At 35.4% G+C, this 18,882-nt stretch overlaps 1 protein-coding gene across 1 annotated transcript; it reads left to right on the top strand.

Annotated features, from left to right (window-relative positions):
- Positions 1-483: 483 nt before the first annotated feature.
- On the top strand, positions 484-18,585 carry LOC124542126 (xaa-Pro aminopeptidase ApepP-like). Its single transcript, XM_047120059.1, has 18 exons — positions 484-524; positions 806-912; positions 1,998-2,116; positions 2,504-2,675; positions 3,456-3,562; positions 4,273-4,408; positions 7,511-7,606; positions 8,449-8,522; positions 9,170-9,304; positions 10,257-10,331; positions 11,231-11,308; positions 12,907-13,037; positions 13,861-14,013; positions 14,587-14,719; positions 16,149-16,326; positions 17,103-17,194; positions 17,603-17,716; positions 18,397-18,585. Exons 1-18 carry the CDS (start codon positions 484-486, stop codon positions 18,583-18,585), a joined length of 2,130 nt encoding a protein of 709 aa, XP_046976015.1.
- Positions 18,586-18,882: the final 297 nt, after the last annotated feature.

The following is an 18,882-nucleotide window of genomic DNA, read 5'->3' as shown; positions in this document are numbered from 1 at the left end:
AACTAACATATTTATCAAAAGGCTAGTGACGATAGTCGATATTAAAAGCAGAAGGCTATGCTTTATAACATACTATAGCCATAAATTTATGTAACTAATCAGATTCCTACGAATTTACGAAAATTACTGCACTCTTTTGACAATACTTATAGCTTGGCTATAAGCAAATCATTTGTACATTGTAAATATATTCCAAAGGGGCCCCAAATTCATGAATGCCGAAGGGTACCAATTAGCTTGAGACAACTCTGCTTAAGCTATTCAAAATAAGGGTATAACAGATTTTGTATGGACAGCTATCGTCCCATAAATATAATCAGTAGAACAAAATATATTTCTCCAAAATATTAACTTCCAATAAAACAAACGGACGTTTTTTTATTTATTTATTAATGATATCTGTCAAATTAATCATTATCTAATCAATAAAACTATAGATATTGATAAAATAATGTCGCTATACAAATTAATGCCTTTACCAAAATGGCGGGCGGACGGAGCGTTTTTTTGTTATTGTTTATACTGTAAGTAATATTCTAATATTTAATAATTATTGAAACTGTTTAAGTTATTATTTAAATTGATTTTTTTATTATCTAATTATTTTAAGTAATTCCTCCCTTCGTTAATATATAAATATTGTTAATATATTAATACTTTGCTTGTATTACTTTATTGCTTTGATAAAGAGCGTGACTTTCGCATACATATAGTATAAAAAGATTTCAAGAATTCGATTCGATTTTTAAAATCTACAATGACAGACAACATTTTTCTTCTTTTTTTTTTCTTAAAAACGGCAAAGTACTATCTCTGACATATTATTAAAAATTTTCAGTTGTGGAACAAATTTAGTGATCGGAAATGTCCCAGCTAGCTACGAATATGCTGAAGCCAATGGTCCCGTATACGGCAAGTACACCTGTATTTATTTAATCTGTAATTATGTCAAGAAATCAAAAAATGTTTCCATATTTCATGCGTTAGAATTTAAAGGACATAGGCAATGATATTGTAGTAAACAGATATGTTATTAACGCGCAAAAAGTGAAGACTAGAAAACGTCCTAATTGGGACGTTTGCCTTTAGTCGTTTTACGTAGTAATACGTTATAATACATCATAATTACGTAGTAATACGTTTTGCCTAATTAAAACATCTAGTTATTCCTTTTACTTATTGTTCTTATCAAGCTATCCTTTTTACTTTTAACGAAATGTAAAAATAAACGGTCCCCGGCGCGGCACACTTTTTTCTGTTTTTTAGTATGAGTATAACATATCTGTTTATTAGAATATCATTGGACATAGGCTTCTATTTTATGCTTATCAGTTGACGAGCAATCTCAAAAACGCAAGTGTAACCGTGAAAGGCAATTAATGTAAGTCAAGTGAAACATAAATTATCACGACACAGTATAAAAAAAAAATACAGACGAATTGATAACCTCCTCCTTTTTGAAGTTGGTTGAAAACAAAGTCGCTTACTACGCTATAGTCTGTCCCTATGTATGCTTAGATCTTTAATACGCAACGTAGAAAACATTTATTAACATACAAATTAATAACATTAAATGCTTAAATATAAACAAATATAAACTAAAACTAGTTACCTACTGCATAAATCTTGACCGCGTGGAATGGTTGAATGCTAGCAGCATTGACCGTTGAATCGCTTTACTTGGTGGTAAGGCTTTGTGCAAGCCTGTCTGGGTAGGTACCACACACTCATCAGATATTCTACCGCTAAACAACAGTACTCAGTATTGTTGTGTTCCGGTTTGAAAGGTGAGTGATCCGTAACTACAGACACAAGGGGCATAACATCTTAGTTCCCAAGGTTGGTGGCACATTGACGATGTAAGGAATAGTTAATATTTCTTACAACGTCATTGTCTATGATAGTGACCACTTACCATCAGGTGGCCCATATGCGTTAGCTGGCCATATAAGTTAAATGATAAGTTAGTCTAATTAAAACATTTTTTCCTATTTCAGCTGGACCATCCAGCTTTGTGGACAGACAACTCAGCTTACAAAGGGTACAAGCAGTTCGCGAAGTTATGAGAGAAAATAACATCGATGCTTTTATCGTACCCACCGCAGACGCTCATAATGTAAGTTTTGAAGTTATTTATCAGCGTTTTTTGTAATTTATTCAATCAGACTTTTACAAGCACTTTTGCATCGTCATTTAACAACTATATTAAGTGAAGCTACCATCGATTCGGAAAGTAGATTCTACCGAGAAGAACCGGAGATTACCAGTAGTTACTCTTTTCAAACATTTAATAATACAGCCAGGTTAGTTAATTACAATTATATATGTATGTTATATAGGATATATTGTCAAAAGTCCTGGAAGGCAACAAGTATTAATTCCAAGCTTTTTTATCGACTGTATAATCTTGTCTTGAATAATATGCCTTTCTTACCAATTAATTTTTTGCAAATGATTTGACTTTAAGGAAATAAGTTATTAAGATTTTTTTCTCCTTCCTCAGTCCCAATACATAGCACCTTGCGACGCTCGTCGTGAATGGCTATCTGGTCTCTCCGGCTCGTCTGGAACTGCCTTGGTGACGGAAAACCACGCTCTGGTCTGGACGGATGGAAGATATTTTACTCAGTTTGAACTCCAAGTGGACATGACTGTGTGGACGCTGATGAGACAAGGTATCTTGAGTTTATTCGGATATTTACTTTGTTTTTTTTAGGACAATAAAAAGTAAAAAGTAAAGTAACAGCCTGTAAATTTCACACTCCTGGGTTAATGGCCTCCTCTCCTATTAAGGAGACGGCATGGAACATATTCCACCACGCTGTTCCAATGCGGGTTGGTGGATTGCACATGTGGCAGAATTTCAATGAAACTAGACACATGCAGGTTTCCTCATGTACAACCTACACTTAGACCCAAGACAACATGAAAAAGTAATAAAGTTTTTCTACATTGATCCGGCCTTGAATTGAACCCGGTACCTCGGAGTGGCGTACCCATAAAATTGGTGTACATACTACTCGACTACCGAGGTTGTCACAACTAATAGTAGATAAAATATTTCATCAAAATAAAAAGGTAACACTTCAAACTTATCTTAGCAAATGTTTTTTTGAAATTGAAAATTCTGCTATTTATAGGTAGTCTAAAATATCGCGAGAAAACCTCTATATTTTCAATTTCATAGAAATTCTGCCTCATATGCATTCCACCAACCCGCATTGGAACAGCGTGTAATATGATCCAAAACCTTCTCCTTAAAGGGAGAGGCACCCGGCAGTAGGAAATTTACAGGCTGTTACTGTACTGTATATATACATGTAACATATCCTACCTTGGAAGTCAACAAGTATCAATTCCAACCTTTTAATCGTCTGTACAATCTTGTATTGTATAATATCATTAAGATAAGTAGTTTTGACCGTGATAAGTAAAACTAACATTACTTCCAACAGGCATCGACCTGCCCATACAAGATTGGCTCGTCACGAACTTGACCAGTCAAAACAGAGTGGGAATCGACCCTACTACTTACACTCGTGCGTCGTGGAACGCATTGGAGGTAACATTATTTATATAATATAGGGAAACTATGTCGATTTTAGGATATCTTTGTAAACCACAAAATGTACTAGTTCTGACGGATCAGACAGGAGATTTAATAAAGTTATTGATTTCGAGATATTTACCATGTTTTTTTATTTTCGTTCGGTAGAGCTCGATATTTCATTATCTACAAATGTCTTGTTCACGAGACTGAAGTTTGCGGGTAGATGTTGATAATGTTAGTAGTCCGTATCGAACTACCTCCTTTCTAGTACGCTTGCTGCATAAGCACCGGTCACCACTACTATTGTCACTTTCACCACATTTTGCAAAACACGGGATCGAGTTTTAAGTGTACATAAAATAAATATAACTAGTGATGGTAGGGGTAGTAGCTCCACCGAACAAAAATAAAAAACATGGTAAATATCCCATGGTAAATTCAAAATCTTAAATAAGACATTTAATGTTATTTATGTTTAGTTATAATAAAATAAGACTATATTTTTTGTCATTAACTACATACATATAACTGATACTGAAATACTCATATTCATTAGTATGCCTTTCTTTATTCAAGTAGGCTTTTATAAGCACTTTTGAGTCGTTTAAAAACTGTATTAAGTGAAGCTACCACCGGTTTGGAAAGTAGATTCCACCGATAAGAAACGGCAGAATCTTAGTAGTTAAAAATACAATGAATTATTGACATTTTCTTTATTACAGGCAGCCCTCACACCTGCGAATATACAACTCGTTCCGGTATATAACAATATCGTGGACGAGGCAAGAAGACGGATCCAAGATCCCCCCCCAGACAGACCGAACGAACCGCTTCTGGCACTACCCTCAAATTACACAGGTATCTAGTGTAGTGTTGCCCAAACTCAGTCTTGGTCTTGCAGTCTTGGTCTTGTTCTTGCGTTTTTGCAAGACCAAGACCAAGAACAAGACCGCATATTTTTAGCAAGACCAAGACCAAGACTGACCGTGCAAGACTTGAGCAAGAACAAGACTTAACCTGCAAGACTCTTGCGTCTTGCAGCTAGGACTTAGCGCTATTTCACGGAGTAGTTAGGTGTAACAGTTCGGTGTATAGGTACGCTTAGGAATTCTATAAGACGCAAAAAACTGTATCAAAGAATATGAAAAACTGGACCTATGCGCATTATGACTAATACATAGCGAATAAAAAAATATCCATTAAAATCAAACTGAGTGCATGCATAGTTATGTTTTAATCATCGGCACTTTGATAATGCGGCATCAAAGGTTTTGTACTTATTTCTCAAAGAAATTTGCCGTTTTTCGGAAGTACATGGTTATGATACACGCGCCGGCGGCTTCTTTTGAAATCATACACAACTGTCGTTGCCGCCGCGCCGAAATCACAACATTTGACACTATTTTATGGCCGCCACAGGGCGTAGGTATACTCATGCAAAATAATATCGAATTTTAAGAGTACCCACAGGTGTTCCAAAGAATAAATAAGTTTCAGAGTGCTTAGAATGAAAATGAATACATTATAATGATCACGCAAGTAGTATTATGATTACGATAAAATGGTAAGGATAGATAGTAGATGTCATAATAATTTATTCTTGTAAGTATATATTATAATATTGATTATATGGTTTTAAAATAATTACTTAGGAACTATTATTGTACATTCAGTCATTATATTTCTTAAGTTTTTAAACGACATATAGGTCAGTCGATTTTTCAAATTTCTTATCAAATCTTCAGTAATTTATTAATCTGCTTGATCTTTACTATGGCTATGTTAATTGAAGCTCACAATGTTCCAATTCTAATACGTTTTTCTAAGATTTAAAATAAACTTTAATAAATAGTAATAGACTTATAGGTAATTGCAAGACTTGCAAGACTCTTGCTGCAAGACCAAGACCAAGACCAAGACTGGGAGTGCAAGACCAAGACCAAGACCAAGACCAGGTGTATTGGCGCAAGACCAAGACCAAGACTGGCTAAGTCTCGTCTTGGTCTTGCATTTGGGCAACACTAATCTAGTGAATGAAAAGGAAAATAAGGAATTCAATGTGTGTGAAAAAGAGCATATCAAAATACAACGAATCATTACTGCTACAGTATATATTAATTGAGAGTCGAGATGGCCCAGTGGTTAGAACGTGTGCATCTTAACCGATGATTGCGGGTTCAAACCCAGGCAAGCACCGCTGTTTCATGTGCTTAATTTGTCTTTATAATTCATCTCGTGCTCAGCGGTGAAGGAAAACATCGTGAGGAAACCTGCATGTGACAAATTTCATAGAAATTCTGCCACATGTGCATTCCACCAACCCGCATTGGAACAGCGTGGTGGAATATGTTCCAAACCTTCTCCTGGGAATTTACAGGTTGTTGTTGTTTGTTGTATATAGTATAAATCTAAACTAATGAATTAAATTTGCCCATGACCAACAGGCAACAGCCCTCTAAAACACGAGCGAAGTGGCATTCGACTACTATTTCATAATTAATAAGAATTACAGCGACTTTATTTTAAAAAACTAAATTTATCAGCTGATTTTGACAGAGATAGCTTCGTCTATCCAGTGACTTGAAACTGTTTTTGAAATGCAAGTTAGCATGATTTGAGTGAGCGTTCCTATCTAGTAAGCTATCCTTACGATAGCGGATTACTTTTGATAGGAAATCCTAACCGACGATAGGTTTTTGAAAATAATGTTCGGGCGAAAAGAACAGATTGGATGTGTGTAGTCACTGAATCTAGATATAGATAGATCTGAATCTAGAGAGATAGATTAATGAAAAGGGACGGTAGTTTGTAGGTAGACGATTATCTATCTCACTCTTTCGTGTGTAATTTCTGAGATGTCATATAGCTCTCTTGCTCTTTGCGTTATATCTTACTTCTCGCTCATATAACAAAATACACTTATATAGTACGACACAACATAGACGTAGCATCGACAAATGCAATAAAATCGATCACTGCCGATTCACACCACCAATAGAAACAGCTCCCTATCGCGCCACTCGACGCTATTCGTCGCTATAGATTCCCGCGTCAGTTCGACCCGAGACAGCGAGTGCGTGTAAAGCGACGCGTCAAATTGACGAATATATTAGGTCGTATGATATTACAAGTTATTGCGTTTGTGTAAAGATCATATTAACATGAGAAATAAATATTGACAGTATGGGATGGCATACTTAATTCGAATGTGATCGGTTTTACTGGAAAAGTCAAACAAACAACATTTGATAGCAAATTGACGCGATATCATAGATCGAGGGCTTGATTAATCTATGATATTTACTATGGTTTTGTGAAAAAATAAAGTTTTCAACGTCGACGAAACTGTTATCAGAATTTTGGAAGCATAATTAAAGTGTGCCATCGAAGTCACTTTAATTTGGTTTCATTTGTAATTAAAATTTAAAAATAGAATAATTAAAAAACGACGGAGGAGACGCGGTGTTATGAAATAAATTAAATAAGTTTGAGAATCATTAAATTAGGATGATTTTTTTTTGTTAATAATGTTTGATGATTATAATTTTATTTAAAAGCGTTTAAAAATAGAAAGAGAGGGAAAGCATTTGTTTATTTTTTTACGCATTTGTTTATGTTTACCCAAGAGTCAGGGGCCATCTGAAAATCAGTGCTGTGCATTAGCACAGCTTATACTGAGATGAACCCCTTGCTATCTACACTGTATTCTTTAAATTTAATTATTTTCTTCTGTATAATCTATGTAATGTATGTGTGTAGCAAAATAAATGGTTTAAATGGCTTAAAGATCGACTGACGACCTCTCTTTCGCACATAGTGCTTTTTTCTTGCGTGACATTTTATCCAGTTTATTTTTGCAAGCAAAAAAGAACTTAATGTCAATGAGAATAAGACAGTTACAAATAATGATAATCAAGAAGATCTTAGCTTGATTATTCTAAAAATCCCATTTATTTCCAGGCAGAGTTTCCAGCGAGAAAATATCGGACTTATTAACACAAATCCGCGCTCGACAAGCCTCGACGTTGGTGCTGACGGCCTTAGATGACATAGCGTGTGAGTGTTCTGATGCAGCTGATCTCCAATCACCACTAAATTGGTAGATAGTTGAATTAACGTAGCAGATCCGACATAATGCGGTTACTCAATTAGTTTTTTAAATAATTACAGCAATGCCCCAGTTTAATTAAGTAATTACTAAGGTATTATAATACATATTTAAACAAAGCTTCAAAGTTTTTATACATTTATTACGTTGTTCACGAGAACAAGACATTCGTTGATAATGTTGAAATATCGAGCTCCAACAACTAAAAATAAAAAATAAAAAAACAGTAAATACTCCCGTATTTAATAACTGTAATAATAAAAATCATTATGGTAATTTAAAATCTATTTAAACTTTTACACTAAACAGTGACAGTTTAGACTAAGACCTCCTGTAATTTATCAATAATAAAAGTAGTTCAATTCTCTTAAATCTAAATAGACCTGATTGAAAATGAATAAATGGCGTTGTAAGATATTAACTATTCCTTACATAGCCAATGCGCCACCAACCTTGGGAACTAAGATGTTATGTCCCTTGTGCCTGTAGTTACACTGACTAACCTTTCAAACTTTTACAACAGGAAGTATACTGTTTAGCGTTATCATTGATGATTGTAAATACAATATGCATTTAATTAATTTGATAAAAGAAGACCCGCTGAGTTTCTTCAGCTGGTTCTTCTCAGATCAGGGTGATTCTTTTTCGATCCGGTGGTAGTAATTTGACAATCAATAAGAAAGGGTAATGCTTCTACATTGAATAAAGTTATTTGAGTTTGAGTTTGAGTTTGGTATCTAACAGATGGTCTAGCGAAAAGCCTAAAGTTATATATCTCTTTTTCTTGCAGATACTTTAAACATCCGGGGTTCTGATATTCCCTTCAACCCAGTATTCTTCTCCTACCTCGTGATACGAGCAGACGTGGTAAGATGTTAATATTATGGTCATATACCATATTTTTGTCCTTCCCACATCGCCAGGATTGTGAAGCAAGACTAAGGCCTTTTGAAGAGGTTAGGAGCATTCACGCTGTCCCAATGCGGGTTGGTGGAATACACATGTGGCGGAATTTCTATGAAATTAGACACATGCAGGTTGCCTCACGATGTTTTCCTTCAACGAGCACGAGATGAATTATAAATACAAATTAAGCACATGAATATTCAGTAGTGTTAGCCGGGGTTTCAACTCGTAATCATCGGTTAAGACGCACGTGTTCTAACCTCTCTTGATTAATATACATATATTTATTTATAATACAAACTATACCACATAACCTACCTCAAATCCTCATCCTCCTGCCCTTTTCCCAATTTTATTTGAGGTCGGCGCAGCATGTCTTCTCCTTCCACACTTCTCTGTCAGACGTCATCTCAAAAGTAACATTCTTTCCAACCTTATCCTCTTTCACACAATCCATCCATCGTTTCCTTGGTCGTCCTCTACCTCTATATCCATCCACATCCATGCTCAAGGCCTTCCTCACAAGGATACCTCAAATATTCTTTGAATTTTGTCCAATGAAAGAAAGTTCAACTTTGATTTGGATTAACTATCTTTATTTACAGGTAACCGATAACGCGATCCTGTTCTGGGGAAATGGGGAACTACCATCGTACATAGAAGACCATCTCGCATCTGAAGGAACGCAGATTCGATGCTTGCCTTACACACAAATATTCGATTACCTAAGGAGTTTGAGTGTAAATAAATATCTTAAATTAAAATTATTCTACATACTAGCAACCCGCCCCGGCTTCGCACGGATGCAATGATATGACATCACCGTAGAAACTTATAAAATTATCAGTGTTTCTTTACTAAATTGACCATGCATTATATATAAAAATCTTCCTCTCGAATCTTTCTATCTATTAAAAAAACCGCATCAAAATCCGTTGCGTAGTTTTAAAGATTCAAGCATACATAGGGATATAGGGAACGTGACTTAGTTTTATACTATGTATTGATAATAATTTTGGAGTGTGTTTGTAATATTAAAATAACCGTTTGTAACTAAATTTATAGGTTAATTTTTGACTAGTAATATTAGAAAACCGAAAAGAAAAATGTCTGTTTGTCTGTTACTCTTTTACTGAACCAATTTTGATGATGTCATGAACCAAGCTTCAACTTCAAGACCCAGGCCTTTTATACCTATGTATGTAACGTATCTATAATACTGGTTAAAGATAATATAACTGACAGTCATAGTAAGATCGTATTAAGGTCTTAATTATATACAAACTAGTTACTGTATAAATCTTGACCGCGTGGAATGGTGGCAAGAATGCTAGCAGCGTTTCCCCGTTGAATCGCAATTCCGATCCTCTGGGCAAACGAACCAGCCCTACCATCTATACATATAATAAAATTGGAGTGTCTGTTTGTAATATTAAAATAGCCCTTTTTCATTCATTGCATATGTGTGTATACACGATACATATACCAAAATAACAATTTTTACAATTTTTGTCTGTCTGTCTGTTTATTCCGGCTAATCTCTAGAACGGCTTTACCGATTTTGACGGTACCTTCACTGGCAGATGACTGGTATAATAAGGAGTAACTTAGGCTACAATATTTTTTCACAAAACAACTAGCGTATTATATTTTTGCACCAAGGTCCAATGTTATAAAATTATGTTAACACAGAATGAGTTACCATCCGGGAGTACCATTTGGCTGTCGAGCGATGGCAGTCAAGCCGTACACGTTGCCGCAGAAACGGTAAGAATTGTGAACCATTTAATAAATAAATTGGCTGTTTGTTTTGTTCAGTTGCTTACGTTCGATAAAAAAAAATTACAAATGTTAATAAGTTAATAAAAAAATGTTGCACTGTTATTGAACTATACAGATAAAAAATATCGTATTTTTCAAACATTTATTGTTTATTGTTGTAATTTATTATATTCCGTACAAATTCAATATACAAATGTTTTACTCAGTAAGTTTGGTAAAATTCTGATTTAGAGAATTAACATTATTTATCTACACCCGTGGGAAGTTATACTTTTTCAGCATAATTAAATATAGTTATTGATTGCATTAAATAATTAATTACAACAACATTATAATTATTATCATAGATATAATTTTCTAGTTACACTTATATATAAATGAACACGTTCAACATCTAAATTTTTTAATAAAAAAAAAACATTGTAAAATAAAATAAGGTTTAAGTTTTTAAGTTGTCTAAGCGATTTGCCAAAATTCGCGGTTTAGAGAGCGACTTCATCGTGTAGTTGTTATGTCATTTTGATGGCGCGAATCAGAAAATCTGTTTAATTTTTCTCATAACAAAATGTACATAATACACAAGTTTTTTTGTGTATCTGATTCGTAGAAGGCAGTAGGCACAGATTATTTCGCAAACATCACGTGAGATTGATTTTGACGTACATTTGACATTGACAGCTGGCGATGTAACTTTTTGTTAATTATCTGTACGACAGGGTACAGATAATTTAAAAAAAAAGTTTTGGGCTACTAAAAGCTTTTTTTTTAAAAAATTGAATGAATGAATGAATAAATTGAACTTTATTTTATTTATTTTTGGTACAAATAAAACCCAAAAATAGAAGAAACTTTTTTATATATTATATCTTTGTTATTTTCAACAGAATCCGGTCGTCTCTACGCTGTCTACATTGTCACCAGTAGCTTTAATGAAGTGCGTCAAAAATGACGTCGAACTGCGGGTAATACTCTTATATTATTGTGTGACATCTTGCATCTCGCTCTCAAAATATTTGTGACTGGTCTCGACAAAAGCGACGGAAGTTTGTAACAGGACATAGGAAACGCGCACTATTTGATTTGACCAATGAGCGCGCGGTGCTAGAGTTGGCTACCAATTGCTACCAATATTATTTTTTATTTGAAAGGATATGTTGATAATGTCGCTTATGATAATTACGGAGTCGAGATGGTGAAGGAAAACATCGTGAGGAAACCTGCATGTGACAAATTTCATAGAAATTCTGCCACATGTGTATTCCACCAACCCGCATTGGAAAAGCGTGGTGGATAATGTTCCACACCTTCTCCTCAAAGGGAGAGGAGGCCTTTTGCCCAGCAGTGGGAATTTACAGGCTGTTGTTGTTGTTGTTTGTTGTTGTTGTCGCTTATTACCAGGATATGATGTCAGATTTTACACTTCGTAGACGAGTACTTTAAGACTCTAGATTAAACTTTCATGGGGAAAAATTCTCGTAACTCCACTTTTGATCGTTGAGGAGTTCCTTATAAAGGGTGAATGATAAAGGCACAAGGGATACAACATCTTAGTTACCAAGATAGGTGACGCATTGGTGATGTAAGCAGTGGTGGCTTTACCGATATGCTAAGTAGGCTGGAGCCTAAAGCGGCAAATTTAGACGAGCGGCAAATTTAGCCCAAATTTGTTATTATCTTACAGAAATAACGGAAAAAAGCCGATCTAATGAAGACGGTAGAACACAAATCATAAAGTTGTAATTTCAGAATAAATGTAATCAATATGATTGTGAACTAAACTGACGTATTGAATTTCAAAAGTCAGAAGGTGCGGCAAAAATTTAATAGCTAAAAATTTAATAGTAGGCTAGTAGCCTACTAGCGGCAAATTTGTAAATCCGCCACTGGATGTAAGGACGGTTAATATAATACAGTGCCAATATTTATGGGCGATATCAAAATCAAAATCAAAGTATACTTTATTCAAGTGGGTTTTTACAAGCACTTTTGAATCGTCATTTAACAATTTAGTGAAGCTACCAGGAAGAACCGGCAAGAAACCCAGTAGTTATTCTTTTTCAACATTTAAAAAAATACAGTCATGTTAATTAATACAATTATTTAAATGAATATATCCTGCCTGGAAGTCAACAGGTATTAATTCCACGCTTTTTTATCATCTACAAAATCTTGTATCGAATAATACGCCTTTTTTACCAATGTATTTTTTATAAACGATTTGAATTTACGAGACGGTAAAGTTAAAATGTCTGCGGAATTTTATTATGATGATGACTTAACATCAAATCAAATCAATTTTATTCAAGGAAACTTCACAATGAAGCGTTTTTGAATCGTCGATAATTAAATACTACCACCGTTTCCGAAAGCAGTTTCCGGCGAGAAAAAACGGCAAAACATATTGACAATGCTGTTCTTTACAATAATCTGTTCTGTGATGGAACCAGAGCCTAACAGCTGGCGTTTTTTTTTCTAAAAAGTACAACAGTTCGCCCCTCCGTCCGCCTACATATTAAATTGAAAGTTAAGAAAAGTTAAATGAAATCTTGTCAATTTCCAGGGTTTTAGAGCATCACACATCAGGGATGGTATAGCTGTAGTCCGTTTCCTGCGTTGGGTACACGAAGAAGTCTCAGCCGGGAGGAATATCACAGAAATTAATGTTGTTGATAAGCTTGACGAGCTCAGAGGGTAAGTGACGATAATCTAAGTATTTAATACGACGAACTCCGTGGTCGAGTGGTATGTACACCGGTTTTCATGGGTACGCCACTCCGAGGTCCCTGGTTTCAATTCCCGGCCGAGTCGATGTAGATTACCATAAGTTTTCTATGTTGTCTTGGGTCGGGGTGTTTGTGGTACCTTCGTTACTTTTGATTTTCCATAACACAAGTGCTTTAGCTACTTACATTGGGATCAGAGTAATGTATGTGATGTTGTCTCATATTTATTTATTATTATTATTTATTTAATTCTTTACTCATTAGAACGCGTGCATCCTAACAGATGATTGGGTTCAAACCCAGGCAAGCACCGCTGAATACTCATGTGTTTAATCTGTCTTCATAATTCATCTCGTTCTCAGCGGTGAAGGAAAATATCATGACGAGACCTGCATGTGTCTAATTTCATAGAATGTGTGTATTCCAACAACCCGCATTGGAACAGCATGGTGGAATATGTTCCAAACCTTTGCCAATGGAAGAGGAGACCTTTAGCCCAGCAGTGGGATATTTATAGGCTGTAGTTGACCGTGCGTGGGGGTTGCGTGGTAAGTATCATTGGATTAATGGCAAGTACCAGCGGTTACAGATTCTAAGTATTCTGAATTATTTCTGAGGAGGAGTTTCTTTCACATTTGTAGTATTAGTATAGATTATGATTTAGTCTTAATAATCTGTCAACCGGAAATACGGAAGAGCTTTTGGATCGTAACATACACATGATATCCTGTAGATGTTATTTTAATGGAATAGTTGATTATGGTATGGGATAAATCGATGGTATTTTCCAGAGAAGAACAGTATTACAAAGGCCCTTCGTTCGCGACAATTGCGGGGGCTGGTGAAAATGGGGCCATAATACACTACAAGCCTTCACCAGAGGGGCCTCAACGGGTGATACGACCTGATGACATGTTACTTGTAGACTCTGGGGGACAGTATATGTGAGTATTCAAAATTTCCTTCTTAGTCTCAGATATGAAGCCAGTGTAGGGTACGTCTTCCGAGAAGTTTGAAGTCCAGCGAAAATCTGCTGATGTTCAGTAAAAATGTCAAATATAAAACGCCAAAGTGAGTTAAAAGTAGAATGTAAAAAAAACGGGCAACGGTATGCCAGTGGATGTTGTGAAATTAAATAAAAAACAAACTTGGTGTTAGGATCTTGTGCCTGGTTACCCGCTCTTATTATTGTTGTGTTCCGTTTGTGGTCGAGTGAGCCAGTGTAACTACAGGCACAAGGGACATTATATCTCTGTTCTAGAGACTGTTTGCGATGTAAGGTATGGTTAATATTTTTAAGAGCCAATGTTCAGATAACATCACTAAAAATTAACTCAAAATTTAACTAAAAGAGTAACTACTGAGTTTTGCGGTTCTTTTCAGTAGAATCTACATTCCGTGGCAATAGTAGCTTCACTTAATGTAGTTGTTAAATGACAAAAGTTTTTGTAAAGTGTTTTTGATTTTGATTCGCTCGTTCACTTACCATATCATAAATTAAAAAAAATATGTTCCAGGGATGGTACCACTGATATAACGCGTACACGGCATATGAGTTCGAATCCAACCCCAGCGCAGAGGCTAGCCTTCACGAGGGTTCTGAAAGGTCAAATCCTGCTCGCAACCGCCGTGTTTCCCAGGGGATCAACGGTAAGATTCATTTAAGCCATCATCATCGGACAATCATCCAGGCCTCCTTCAAGATGCAATGAAACCTAGTTCTCTACCGTATTTAGTTGGGTCTTGCCACTTTTATATGAATGATTCACTTTGTTATAGGTGCATATAATATAACCAAAAAAAAAACAACAGAAAATTCGCATTTAAATTAAGTGGTAGCAGATCATGCTTGCTTGAGAGCTGAGATGGCCCAGTGGTTAGAACGCGTGCATCTTAACCGGTGATTGCGGGTTCAAACCCAGGCAAGCACCACTATATATATGTGCTTAATTTGTGTTAATAATTCATTTCGTGCTCGGCGGTGAAGGAAAACATCGTGAGGAAACCTGCATGTGTCTAATTTTCATCGAAATTCTGCCACATGTGCATTCCACCAACCCGCATTGGAACAGCGTGGTGGAATATGTTCCAAACCCTCTCCTTAATGGCAGAGGAGGCCTTATCCCAGCAGTGGGAAATTTACAGGCTGTTACTTCACTTTTACTTTTAGATCATGCTTGATCATGGTTATATATAAGAAACGAAAGAGTTCTAGCCTTAAGAGATGATTTAAGGTCAAAACGAAAAATAATAATTTTACAATCATGATGTGTTAGCAGTTAAATGCGAGTTTTGGACTCGAAAAGTATTCAATGTTTCAGTTCTAATGCAGATGTGTAAGGGACTAAAGAGCTCTTCTCATAAGGCATGATCAAAATTAGAATATGTATATAATAATATAGTGTTGCTTGGTTTGTGTAGAGGATAATGAAAGTCACTAACTGATTCACGATTTATCAACGAGACGCTACAATTATACGGACTGTGGCGCACTTGATAGACACTCTGTGTTACATATGCAATGCTTCGACTTTTATACATGATATAAGCCCAAGAATATGAGATGATGATGACAGATGTGAAATACTTTAGTCATAGAATATGTAACTTTACTAACTGTTTACTTTAATATATGTGCACATACGGCACAATAGTATAGTATAATATAGCTTAATATTGAAAAATAAATTGTGGATGGATCCAGAATTTATTTTTAACGAGTTTTATATGATGTTCATTATAATCAACTAAAAGAAGAGAACTTCCTGCTTTTAAATTTTTTCCCCAGACTTACTTACTTTTTACGTTGCTACAATTTTTTTATTTTTCGACGATTTTCTCCATAGTAATGGCGGGACTATTTCTAAAAAGTATCAGGATATATAGAACTCAGCTGATGTCTTTATCCTATTCCAATTCACACAAAATTTTTAATTAATTATACACCAACACTTTTCTCGTGAATTCTGTTTGTTACTGGAAATCTTTAGAAATGATTTGGTCGTTTTGGAGTTATGCAAACAAACAGACACACGCGGAAAGTGATTTTGTCCTATAATAATATACAATGATGTTTCAGGGCAATCTCCTTGAAACTCTAGCACGCAAGGCTCTATGGGACGTCGGCTTAAACTACGCCCATGGCACAGGGCACGGCGTGGGCCACTTCCTGAATGTACACGAAGGTCCGTCCGGTATAGGAGCAGCCCTGATGGCCAACGACCCTGGGATCACTCCTGGGATGATATTTAGTGATGGTAAGTTTTAATTTATTATAGTAATAAGGGCCGAGCGCGCGGCGGTATCGACACGCCTGGTCGAGCCGTCGAAGTGATCGGACCTCCACAGCTTGGAACAAATCAAAGGAGAAAGAAGTGCTGACGTCATGTTTTTTAAAAATAAACTAGTTGGGACTACCTACTCCGTGTATATTATTAAAACTAGTTTTGTTATTTTAAATAACAATAACATTTCTGTAATTTAATAATTTTGAAATGTTGAGATGTACCCATTATAAAGGTCTTGAAAAAAGTCAGTCTGAAATTCTGTATTTATATCAGTATATTTAACCCGTGCGAAGCCGGGGCGGGTCTCTAGTATATAATATAGCGAAAACAACTTCGTTTCTCACGTCAATTCTCGTTTTTATAATATTATTAACAAAAAAAAATTACTATTATAGCAAATTTATTGCAAGGATATAAAATAATAATAATTAACAACAAAATAATTCAATCAGTTTCTGGTTTTCTAATATTATCACAAAAACAGTAAAACAATGATACGCCTGACCGTAACGTAAAGCAATTATATTTAATTAAAAATAAAAAAAATTAATCAACCAAAAAAGAAAAAACATTTAGTCTAAAACACAAATAATAATCAATAATCACATTACACCGTAATAATTATATCCGCGATCTCAATGTATCAACTACGAATCTCCCGCTCTTTTTTTTAAGGGAAGTTGTGTGACTTGACGCAGATGTTGCTTGTTTATTCCCACAATATGATTATTATAATGTTTGTACAGAACCAGGTTTCTACGAGGTTGGAGAGTACGGCATCAGACACGAAGACTTAGTGGAAGTGATTGAGATGACCCGCAGTGCTGACCACATCTTCGTAAGTAATCGACCTAAATATTTAATTTTTAATTCAACCGTTTGGTACTTCTGGAGCTATTTAACCAAATAGACACACGCGCAACTCGTAACTTTATCCTATAATAATAAAAAAACAACAATAACAGCCTGTATATTTTTGCACTGCTAGATAAGGCCTCCTCTCCCTTTGAGGAGAAGGTTTGGAACATATTCCACCACGCTATCCCAATTGGTGGAATACACATGTGGCAGAATTTCGATGAAATTAGACACATGCAGGTTGCCTCACGATGTTTTCCTTTACCGCCGAGCACGAGATGAATTATAAACACAAATTAAGCACATGAATATTCAGTAGTGAATCTGCAATCATCGGTTAGCTTAACTCATAATCTATCGTCTAATACTTGTTTTAAATATATTCCAGGCGGATGGTTTAGTGGGTGACTTTAGTGGGAGGGGTGCGGTGGCCTTCTACACGATATCACTGGCGCCACACCAGACAGCGTGCTTAGATGTGGAGTTGCTAAGCGATGATGAGGTATGTTCTCAAAAAAGGTTTCATAATATTTTTGTTTTTTTTTTAATAAATAATGATTATGATCTACCAACTTGATAGTTACTCGTTTGTTTAATGGATAATTTAAGGAGGTCGTGAGTTCAATCCCAAGTTGAGCCAATAAATCAAAATATACTTTATTTAAGTAGGCTTTTACAAGCACTAGTAGAATTTACGATCTGTTCGGAATGTAGATTCTCCCCAGAAGAATCGGCAAGAAGCTCATTGGTTACTCTTTTTCATTGATTATATTGTCTTTCCATTGTTTTATGAGAATATAGCAATAAAGATTGCATCTGTGTTATTCACACACACACACTTGTAAACAATAATTTGCCCTGCGTAATTGTCTTGTCCCTTTTCTGTTTGTCGCTGTGCTTAATCATTAAGAATGACATCATCATATAAATTTATACTTCGTTATTCGACTTTAATTAATACCCAAAATACATATAAATTCAAGAAAATACATGTTTCTTTGGACGATAGAAGTGATAACTAAAACTATCCGAAATACAGCTAGCGCTGTGTTAGAGAGGGATAGAGCATACTGCTGCCGTATGCGTAAGAAAGGGAAGCTAGATAGACTGAAGCGATTTTCCATAAAAAGTAGTCGCTTTGAAAATTAGACTCAAAATTATGGTTATTATACTTTTTTTCAGATTAAATATTTAAACAATTACCACGCTCGCGTCCTGGCAACACTGGGTCCGATTCTCAAAGAAAGACAGTTGACAGAAGATTATGAATGGCTAGAAAAAGAATGCGCGCCAATATATCGCAGCGCGGCCATGTTGTTAAAAACATCGCCATTTTTATTATTTATTATGTACAGTCTGTTGAAATTGTGAGATTGTGATAAATAATGTTTACAATAAAATACTTATTTTTCGTTTTATTTCATTTCATATCATAAATAACTTATTTAATCCATGAAGTTGGTAAAAAATGTGCCCACGATTTCATGCGCGTTTGAATTTAACGCAAAAATTACTACTACTTAGTCGTTCGCGGGAGGCACCAGATGTAACGGCGGAGAGGAGGCAAGCTCTGCGACACTGGATATTTGGACATTGCAGCACGATATTACTATTATTTTATATATAAATAAAAAAAAACATATGTTATTCCTTATTACATTAAGTATC

The sequence above is a fragment of the Vanessa cardui genome, chromosome 30 (assembly GCF_905220365.1).
Source record: "Vanessa cardui chromosome 30, ilVanCard2.1, whole genome shotgun sequence".
Lineage (NCBI taxonomy): Eukaryota > Metazoa > Arthropoda > Insecta > Lepidoptera > Nymphalidae > Vanessa > Vanessa cardui.
Note: the sequence above shows the minus strand (reverse complement) of the source record. Positions and strands in the feature narration are given on the sequence as shown.